The 10,271-nt window shown below is 35.7% G+C and overlaps 2 protein-coding genes across 3 annotated transcripts; one reads left to right on the top strand and one right to left on the bottom strand.

Annotated features, from left to right (window-relative positions):
- The first annotated feature begins 428 nt into the window (after positions 1-428).
- On the top strand, positions 429-4,811 carry LOC21395723 (protein FRA10AC1). The gene is made up of 11 exons (XM_024170081.1): positions 429-520; positions 626-693; positions 1,550-1,631; positions 1,847-1,930; positions 2,184-2,223; positions 2,463-2,508; positions 2,643-2,701; positions 2,882-2,949; positions 3,195-3,281; positions 3,386-3,447; positions 4,546-4,811. Exons 1-11 carry the CDS (start codon positions 465-467, stop codon positions 4,629-4,631), a joined length of 738 nt encoding a protein of 245 aa, XP_024025849.1. The 5' UTR covers positions 429-464; the 3' UTR covers positions 4,632-4,811.
- A 1,080-nt stretch (positions 4,812-5,891) lies between these two features.
- Positions 5,892-9,804, bottom strand: LOC21395722 (pentatricopeptide repeat-containing protein At3g16010). Of its 2 annotated transcripts, none has more exons than XM_010089928.2 (3): positions 9,724-9,804; positions 7,973-9,181; positions 5,892-7,407 (listed from the first exon to the last, which is right to left on the bottom strand). In XM_010089928.2, the coding sequence occupies exons 2-3, from the start codon at positions 9,077-9,079 to the stop codon at positions 6,310-6,312; spliced, it is 2,205 nt and encodes a 734-aa protein (XP_010088230.1). In that variant the 5' UTR covers positions 9,080-9,181; positions 9,724-9,804; the 3' UTR covers positions 5,892-6,309. The 2 variants fall into 2 exon arrangements, with proteins under 2 accessions (XP_010088230.1, XP_024025819.1); XM_024170051.1 differs by lacking the exon at positions 9,724-9,804 and adding an exon at positions 9,490-9,553.
- Positions 9,805-10,271: the final 467 nt, after the last annotated feature.

Genomic DNA, 10,271 nt, shown 5'->3' with positions numbered 1-10,271 from the left:
GGTGGCACTCCTCGGAAGCTCTCTCATGCTCATCGTTCTCGGTGTGGTAAGCTGCACTGGGTGTGTGGGTAAGATTCCTATGAGTTTGAGATTCCTGAGAATTTGAATAACACTATGTTAGGTGGTATTCAACTTACCTTAAAATGAGAAAAAGTGAATCTCATGGTAATCACTTTCTTAGGAATCTAAAAATTATAATTCTTATACCAAACATGATAATATTATAGATTTTCATTCCCATCCTTAAGATTACTGCGTACCAAACGTCCACTTAGTAAAAAGAATCTTTATCTTTTGTTGGGCCAATATACGCCATTAGCCCAATTGAAGAACGAAGTAAGGCCCAAAGAGGCCCATCACAATCTGCATTGTCGTTTCGCTCCTTTCATATTCCTCGGCAATCGGAGCTCAGAGCTCGTTGGCAAAATTTAGGGCTTTTCTCGAGCTCACCAAAGCCTCTGACAATGGCATCCTTTGCGTCTCTCAAGTCTGCAATTTTCGATCGGGAAGAGAAGAAACAGTACATTCCTTTCCTTAACACTAATAATTTTCCGTTTCTCTCTGCCATTTTCTTCATCAACAATCAAGTTCGCATTTTTTTTTTCTGATTAATTGTGGGATTCAGGCAATACCAAGCTCACATTCGCGGGCTTAACGCGTACGATCGCCACAAGAAGTTCATTAAAGACTACGGTAATAATCGTTTCCGAATTTGTATTAGAGATTAGTTAAATTTGTATTTAAACCTACTACTCAGATTCGAAAAGTTGTTTTGGCGTTTAATTATGGTTGTAAGATTGGGAATTTGAAAGAAATGGACACAAAGGAGCGTTCAAATTCTGAGATTTGTATTTGGTAGCTCCTGGTGTGTCCTAAAGCCAATGGGCGACGAACAATCTTCTTCACAAAGTATGAAGGAGGCTACAGTCGTCCGTACATGATATATAACAATAAATAACTTTGTCAAAGTAATAAAAATCCAGAATTTATCTATACATACCTTTTACAATCATTTCTATATGCACCGACTTCTGATTTTTTTTAGCAACGCCATTAACAATAGAGCAGATGGTGGAGCAGATACGGGGCATACATGAAACGGGAATATAATTTGCACAAAGATATAGATTTTTCGTTTTTTAAGCTAATTTCTCTATGTGGGCACACTTTCTAAGGCACATTTTGATAGTGTGAGAGTCAATATTATCACTTGCATGTCTCATAGAGAGACTTCGGAGCTCTTGTATTTGTATGCCACAGGTACACACACGTCTTTAGGTACCAAATTATTGTAAAAAGAAACAAAAGCTATTAGCACCAGAGCAGATGGAGGATCACAAATTTGGCATGCATGAAAAATCAATTATTAGTATATGCCCAGATGCCTTTTTGGCTTGTGATTTTTTATCCATTTTGTTAGGCCACCTGGAGAAGAGTTGAGTGTTTCTCCATTGTTCGAATATAACAATTTCATTCTAGTTGACAAGAAACTGCGATTTTGTTTTTAAGTTCTATAAACTGTATTGAAGATTCTTGTTTGTTGTTGCAGTTGGGTTCTATGGAAAAGAAAAGTCGTCGAGCATTAGGTGGCCTGTCAAAACGGATCAAGATACCTTGAGAGAAGGATATCGGTATTAACACTTTAACCATTTATGCGTGGGTGGAAAGTACTCTTATAGTTGTTACGCTTTTTTATTTGTTTATTTTCATCAACTCGGAAAATGCAGTTTGCTTTGCATTTCTATTTTACCTTTTATTCCGGATTTCATAATTTCGGGAAAAACCTCAATGTATTATCTTCTCATTGGAATTATGATTGACTTTTCTATTCTGTTGATTCATCAAGGTTCATACGATCTGAGGAAGATGATATGGATACATCTTGGGAGCAAAGGCTCGTCAAGCGATACTATGATAAGCTTTTTAAAGAGTATCCGTATTGTGTTTATAAAACAGTTTCATGATAGATCTAGAAGTGTGTTTTTAAGTTCTTATGCTCTTAGTGTAAAATGTAAACCGGGCACCTAATCTTTTCTTCTCTTGTTTTTGATTTGTCGCTTTCAAATTTTCTGTTAGTGAGTTACTATCTCTTGAGAGGTGACTTGTATATATCACTACTCAGTTTACATTTTATTGAATCTAAATCAGTGCAGTTCAATTGTTGCCTTAAAAACTAATTTAAGATACTGCATAGCTGACATGTCGTATTACAAGAGTGGCAAGGTATGTGGCTACCTATTACATGCAGAATTTAAGTAGTTGAGACCGGTCACATTACGATGTGGTGCATTCAGTTGTTATTTTTTTTCTTTCAAGTCTTTGCATTATGTAGGATTCAATGTATAGGGGTAAACTCATGAATGATTTCTTATTTCATCCATGGTTAGTATTTTCAAGCTACATAACAATGAACGAAAAGAAGTTTCTTCTGATATTCCGATATTTTATTTTTGTTCTATTAGATTGGTTTGAGGTGGAGGACAGAGAAGGAAGTCGTATCTGGTAAAGGTAAAGATTGCATAAATCCTAATATTTGGCATTTTTCAACAAAGAAATATGTCTCATTTAGATTCTGTTTATTTAAACTATTTCTTCTCTCTTGTATTTGAGACTGTTCTATTATTTGTTACCCTTACTGTCAGGGCAGTTCATATGCGGGAACAAGCATTGCGATGAAAAAGAAGGCTTAGCAAGCTATGAGGCACGTGTTTGTAGTTTGTACGAATCATCTCAATTGATCTCTTCATTAGCTTTTCTGTTGACTGAGCTAATAGTGGAAGATATATCATTTGTTAATATTGTTACGTTTTACAAATTTTCTTGCATATTTATAGAATCCTTACATCCCATTTTCCATTTTTTATTTGCTGTTCTATTATAGGTAAACTTCTCTTATTTTGAAGCTGGAGAAAACAAACAAGCTCTAGTGAAATTGGTAGCTTGTGAGAGGTTGGTGGCTCTTTATAGATTTCACCGTTTCTTACCTTTTCCCCATAACTCTCTCGAGACATCTTCAGTCTAAGGTCTTCATTTCCGTTTTACATGCAAATAATTTCTTGTTTTGTTATGTAAACAGATCGATAATTTGTTTAACATGTTTTTCAGTACTACATTTTGAAACAAGACTTCCTTTTTTTTTTTTTTTTGGTCGCTATTGCTTTCTGTTTTTGGGTTAATAACTACCTACCCAATAGGTGTGCTGAGAAGCTTAATTACAAAAAACGGAAAGAGAAGGAGCAATCTGAGAAAAGGGAACGGGAAGAGCATAGAAGAAGAAAGAGGTAAACCTTATCTTAACTCCGGCGCAACCCCCCCCCCCCCCCCCCCCCCCCCCCCCCCCCCCCCTTCCAATTCTTTACGTCTCTCTCTCTCTCTCTCTCTCCAGGAATCGGTCAAGGAGTGATGAAGATACAGATAGTGAGGATAGCAAAGAAAAGAGAAGAGAAGGTTTGGAGTCACTACTGATTTAAGTATCAATATTTCTATAAAGAACTAGCATGAGGGACGTGCCTAAGGCACGCCCTGTTTCTTTAACTTAATATTTAGTATCGATAAAACAAGGTAATAACTCTACTAATTGAATACTAATTAAAGTCCAATTAGTATTAACAAATTATTAACAATCAATAGAAATATTTAACAAACGTACTGTCAATATATGAACATAATATATTATTCATTATTAGCGCATTAGTATAACAAGCCAAATAATAGTATTAAAATTCAAAAATCTAAACAAAAATGGTTAAAAAAAGAACATCAATAGAGACTAAAATAATAACTCTGCTAATTGAATACTAATTAAGTCTAATTGGTATTACCAAATTATTATCAATCAATAAAAAAATTTAACAAGCATACTTTCAATATATTAACATAGTATATTACTCATTATTAATGCATTACCATAACATGTCAAATAGTAAATGAAAACAAAAGCAAAAAAGCAAAAAAGAGAATACATAATCCATGTGGGAAAACAAACGCTTTATATAATAATCCATGAAGTATATATTACTCATAATATATTCCATGAAGTATATATTACTCATAACATAATATATTACTCATATATTAGTGCATTAAAACATGCATGTGTATTAGCAATATATGAAAACAAAAGCTTTATGATAAAGGAAAAAAAGCATGTGAGAAATAGGTTATATAACAATTAAAGCATTGAGGTGTGAGAGAATACATAATCCATGTGGAGATATCTTGATCATTGAATTCAAAGTACAAAGAGTGTTAATTAATCTTGGACCATTGGATTTTTGGTTGAAGTACAGAACTCTTCTAACCTCATCCATTTGAAGTACAGAACTCTTCTAACCTCATCCATCCTTCTCTATATAACTATAGATAACGCTATGGTTCCCAACTCTCATCTCAATTTTTTGATACCAACTGATCTAATAAACGAGTTCCCATTCCATCCTTTTATTAGCAGATGTTTAAAAAGTTAGACAACAAACATTATTCTAAATACAGAAGCCATTTTCTATTTGTAGTTTTGCTTATACACTTTCAAATTGTTCTGTGCAGGAAAGAAAACTTCAGCTTCCACCTCTAAGCCTAAAGAAGATGATGATGATCACTTCGATGAGTTTCTTGAGGGAATGTTTCCTTGATGTTGGCAACTTGAGTTGAGGTTATTTGTGCTTTGGAGACGTTAATGAGTTAGAATGTAAATATCAAACATACCTTTGCCTTTGACAAGGCAGATAGGCTTGATTCTTGATAACAAAATTTGAGGAATCAGGATGTATCTAAACTCTAAAGCCATCTTTAATAGAATCCCTTTTACTTTTTAGTCTATATAGTCAGAATATTTTCACCTTTATAATGGCCCGTTTGGTTCATGATGGTGAATCTCTGTTGACATTATGGACCATAATGACACAATAAAATAAGGGCTGTTTGATAATATTTTCAAAATAATTTTATTTTGAGCATGAAATCAAAACAAAATGAGATTTTTTGGAAATGGTGTTGGGATTGCTTTTGAAATTGTGTTTAGTTATTTTTTATAAATATTATTTTAGATCAGGAAAAAGTGACATTTTATTTTGGGTATGTTTTTGAAAATGTGTATTAATTTATAGTTTTACAGAATAAAAAACAAGAACGTGAAAATTTGTTGAATCATTTTCTTTTTTTTTTGACAAAGACCATTTTCACCGGTTGTTTTCATTTTTGATTTCAAAGCATTTACTAAATGTTCATTTCACTGATTCGAGTTTAGAATTCGAGTTTTGTTACAGTAAAAAGTTATCAAAAACAGTCATATTTAATTTTTTTGCTACAATAAAAAGTTCTCACATAAAATCACATCTAAATTCGAATTAAAAATTCGAATCAGTGAACTAAATGAGCCCGTAGTTTAGAGACAGTCAAGACGTGCAGAAACATTTTCAAAAACAAATTGAAAACGATACCAAACGCACCCATGGTTTCTGCTCACTCTTGGACCAATTTTCATCCAAAATGTATGTTTGAAACGCTTGTTGGGATGCAAGGTAGAATAGCAGTGTCCATACAGATTCAGTCTAACAGTAAGGATAAGTCGTAAATTCACAGAGCCTAAATTCAATGCAGCATCATGATCGGCAAAATCCCAGTGAAATCGAACATCTCCTTAATAGCAAGTAAATTTCTGTTGACGAAAAATCCTTAGCTCTGTACCTCTCACATCTACCATTACCAACTATTATCACCTTTTAAATTCTCTTATCACTTGAAGCTTATAACTTCATTTTGAACCCAACGTAAAAATAAAATGGCAGCAAGCGGCAGTGTATAAGTTTGACCCCTTGTTTTTCCCACAAAAATTGTGTTAATTCAAGATGAATAAATTAAAGAAAAACCCAAATCCATTTATCAAGCAAGAGATAAAAGAAACGTAACGAATTGACCGTGTGAACGCAAAATGATTCGAGCAATTAATTCCCTTATGCTCTAGTAAATTGCCAGAAACTGTCTACCCTAATTATTTAATTGAAATAACCAGACTATTTAGCACAACCAACAGAGGGGATGCATGATAGCCATGACAACCATAATGAAACTCACCCCAAAAAAAAAAAAAAACATTGAGATGATTATGTTGAAAAGAGCTAAACTCCTTTATCCATAACATGCTGCTGGATTGACCAGTATGGGTTCGCAAACTCTCAAGTACGGTTCTAAGCTAAGCCCTTATTTAGTAAAAGCTTCGGCCTTGCCTTTCTAACCGGCATCACTAAAACGAACAAAATCATTGTTGATCTCCTGAAGACAAAGATCATCAACTTTAAGATGGTCAACATATTACCTCGTTGCGGGTCTCATGCGGCCGAAAGTACGAGAGATTTTCTCTGAAGCAGTGAAGCCTCGGGCCTCCATTAGCTCATGCATCCTCTGGTTCACCTTGATTTTCTCTGAAGCAGTGAAGCCTCGGGCCTCCATTAGCTCATGCATCCTCTGGGCATGCTTCGAAAAACCACCAGCTTTAAGAGCATTTATAATCCTTTCAAAGTCTTCTGAGCTCAATTCGTCCTTCTTAGCCTCCAGAACTCCCAAAGCTTGTAGGGCCTTTTTCTCAATTCCAGCCCTAGAATACATATCACAAAGGCTTATATGAATTTGGAATGGAGGAGCTTCCCCCTGCTGGGAAATTTTTCCCAGAAGTTCCTCAGCCTCGTTGATTAGCTGTAGTTTTCCGAGCCAGTCCAAGAGAACAATGTAAGTAGCAACTCCAGGCAAGAAACCGTCCTTCTCAAGCTGCAACAAAAGATTTAGTGCCTTATCCAATAGATTCTTCTTTTCATAAGCTGCAATCATGCTTGCAATGCACTCGTCATCAGGCCTTTGGCCAATTTTCATCATGTAGTCAAAATTGCTCCTCGCTTGATCAGGCTCGCCAGCTCGTGAGCACGCCTGAACAAGCAATTTACACGTCTCGAAATTTGGCTGGAACCCTGCAAACTGCATAGTGGTGGCAATTCGTCCGGCTCCACTAACATCGCCACTTTGGGAAAATGATCGGAGCAATGCCATATATATCTCATTCGTGGCTTTGACATCTTTTGCTTCCATCTCTCTCATTAATGACTCCGCCAGCTTAGGCTGTCCAGCATTCACATATGCCATGATAATCGAATTGTAGACCTTCAAGTCTGGTCGGAAGCCATGCATCTTCAAGCTTTCAAATGTTTCTTTCGCACGATCAAGATTTCCAGCTTTGCTGTACATGTGGACTAAAACGGTGCAAGTTAAAAGGTCAGGCATGACACCATCTTCTTTCATCTTCTCGAGGATTCTCTCAGCATCTTTTAAGCGGTTTTCTTTAGCATGTGCATCAATCAACTTTGAGTAATCACGAACATTCGTTTGGAAAGACTTCTCGCTCAATAGAAGTTCTGCTACCTAGAAAACAAGTAATTTTAACGTCATAACTATATAGAGAGAATATTTGAACACGGACCAGCTTGCCTTAAAGCATTCACCTACAAATTACAATTTCATGAGAGAATATACCAGAGCACGTCTAAATATAAATAGTTAAGTACCTTATCCTAACCGGATAAAAAAGTCTTGACCAATGAGAAAAACACAACTTACATGGGAAAAAGGAAAAGCAGAAAGAAAGCATGGACGAAACCTCAGGTGGATATCTCAATTAATCAACCGGACAATAGATACAGAGCATAGAGTAAGTGAAGGATTAAATTTTAACTTTGTCTTGACATATGCAGATAAATATTCTTAGAACTAATGCCTTTACATGTTCAAGTGCAAATGCACATTTATGCATTGAAATGTAAACTAAAAACTAAGAGAGGAACAATGAGAGTAGAGAACTGAGGCAACGCATATGGAACTACACGTGCTTAACATGTACCTCTTCTCCAGCATCCAACAAAACAAGTATATGCACTCGTAGAATAAATAAATAAACAAAAAAGGAACAATAAGATCATCAATGGTATACCTTAAGGTACAAGCCAGGATTTTCCTCTTTCAATCTATCAAGAAAAACGGTCCAATCAGTCCTGCTAGGTTGAAGAAGTTCCGCCCACTCAGCCAAGAGTGGAGTTGGGTCATCTTCCTCATTCAAAGCAAGAATTTTCTCAGTGACAAGCTTGGATTTCCCAGATATTGGTTTTGGCTCTTCAGGCCATATCATCTCTCCTACCTCGTGAACTTTATCAGCCACCTCAGTCCATTTTGGACCAGAAAGATCAAGACCATAAATCTTGTAACGAATCTTCCCTCGTCTCTTGGGAAGAGAAACAGTCTTAGGTCTTCCCTCAACCACAGCACCCTCTTCAACATCTGTTGTTGCCTTGGCTTTTTCTCGGGCCTTTTCTTCTGCTCTGAAACGCTCCAAACCTTCATAAAAATCACTTTTCTCAATTTTCTGACGAGCCCACTTGAACCTCATCTCCCTCAGCATATCCCCACGGATTCCAATTTCGCTGGCGAACCTAACCATCTCCTTGACCTCTTCACACTGCAGAACCCTCTTCATCTTCTCCTTCTTGGTTGCCTTCTTCATGTCATCCAAAACCATATTGCTCACCTCCCAGACCGTGTTCCACAAATCCTCACTGAAGTCCTGCGATGAAGAGGACATGGCTGAGCCAAGCATTTGCTCAACCCCACCCTTTTCCAACTCTGAAACAACCTTCTCGACGATGATCAAAAGCATACCATCAATCGTCCGTTTATCACAGTCACCACAAGCTTCAGAGAGTTTTCCCCGCATAATCCAAACAAACCGAGATAAGAACTCATTCATGGTGCCATCCTCATCAGATTCATCCGATTCAAGCTTCAATCCATCCTCTACGTAGCTCAGCTTTGTCAACCGAGTTGAGTGAATGTATCTCCTAAATGAAGCATTCAGCTTTTGACATTGAGGATTTTGGGAGGGTTTTGAGCCGTAAGTGTTTGATGAATGGAATGATGAAGTAGAGACTGGCGCAGACATGGCAAAAGAATTTTCAGAAATGTAGGGAGATTTTGACCGCAATCTGCCATTAATTTTCGATATCTTGTTGATTATTTGCCCAGATATTAAGTGCTTCCAATACATGGTTCAGAGATGGAAAGTGGTAAATTTTGGGATAAAATTTCCAGGCACTGAAAAACCCGAAAATTCGAAAAACCTAATAGTTGCCTTGAAAATCTAAAATACCTGAGATTAGAAAAATTAGAGAAATTTCAGAATCGAATTTTGTTTCTATGATCAATGCAGACTAACCCATATAAGTTTCTAGCCCTTCAACCTAAAATCAACAAGAAATTCATGTACTTTCATTCATTTTTTTTCCCACACATTATAAAAAACTAACAACTAAGTATCAATATCACCTTATTTCAATATGATAAAGTCCATCATAGTTAAGCAAATTAAAAGCACAAGATCTCAAAGCTGAATAGAAAATTCTTGGTCGTTCATATACAAGAGAGCAGAAATATCGGGAGAAAAGCAACAAAATTTACCTCTTTGCTCTCATAAAACTAATAACTATACAAAAGGGCAAAAAGTATACAAACCGAATTTCTTACAGAACTACTCAGTAGTAGTCTAGTGTATACAAAAAAAAGGCCATTTACAACTTGTGTAAAATCTAGTTGAGTGTTTTTTCGCATGCCCAGTTCCGAGAATTATCATGAAAAGAAAAAAAAAAGAGAGGATGAATAAGAAGTTGAAAGCAAATACAAGCAAGAACTTACCTCAGCGGCAATGGTTAAGGTATATATAAATATGTATATATATATATATAGAGAGAGAGAGAGAGAGAGAGAGAGAGAGAGAGAGAGCAGAGGGGGAAAGAGAGTGAAGGAGAGGACGGTAAGGGGAAAAAAAATGAGATGAAAAAAAAAAAAAAAAACCTGAAGTGAAATTTTTTTCCTTTTTTTTTTTTTTTTTGAAAGTGTGCTAGGGTTTAAGGGATTTTATGGTAACTAATCTCATGAAATGAATGATAGTTTTTAAAATTTTCTTAAAACTAACAAATTAGGATATTGTCACATGTATCCCTCATTCTTAAGTCGTTCAAATTTTATCCCTAAATTAGTGCAATTTAGTCCCTTATTTTAGGGTTTCTATTAAAATCGGAAAAAACAGAACAAAGTGAGGTTATGCGGTGTTTTTCAGTTTATTTTAAGCATAAATACTAGTAAAGAGTTTATGTGAGAATAATTCTCCTCCTTTTTTTCCATCATTTTTAGCGTAAATTTTAATAAAAATCTTCAAGTGGAACTAGTTTAAAATTTTGCTA

This window comes from Morus notabilis, unplaced genomic scaffold (assembly GCF_000414095.1).
Source record: "Morus notabilis unplaced genomic scaffold, ASM41409v2 Scaffold657, whole genome shotgun sequence".
Taxonomy (NCBI): domain Eukaryota; kingdom Viridiplantae; phylum Streptophyta; class Magnoliopsida; order Rosales; family Moraceae; genus Morus; species Morus notabilis.
The sequence above is the reverse complement of the archived record's forward strand: the minus strand, read 5'-3'. Positions and strand labels throughout refer to the sequence as shown.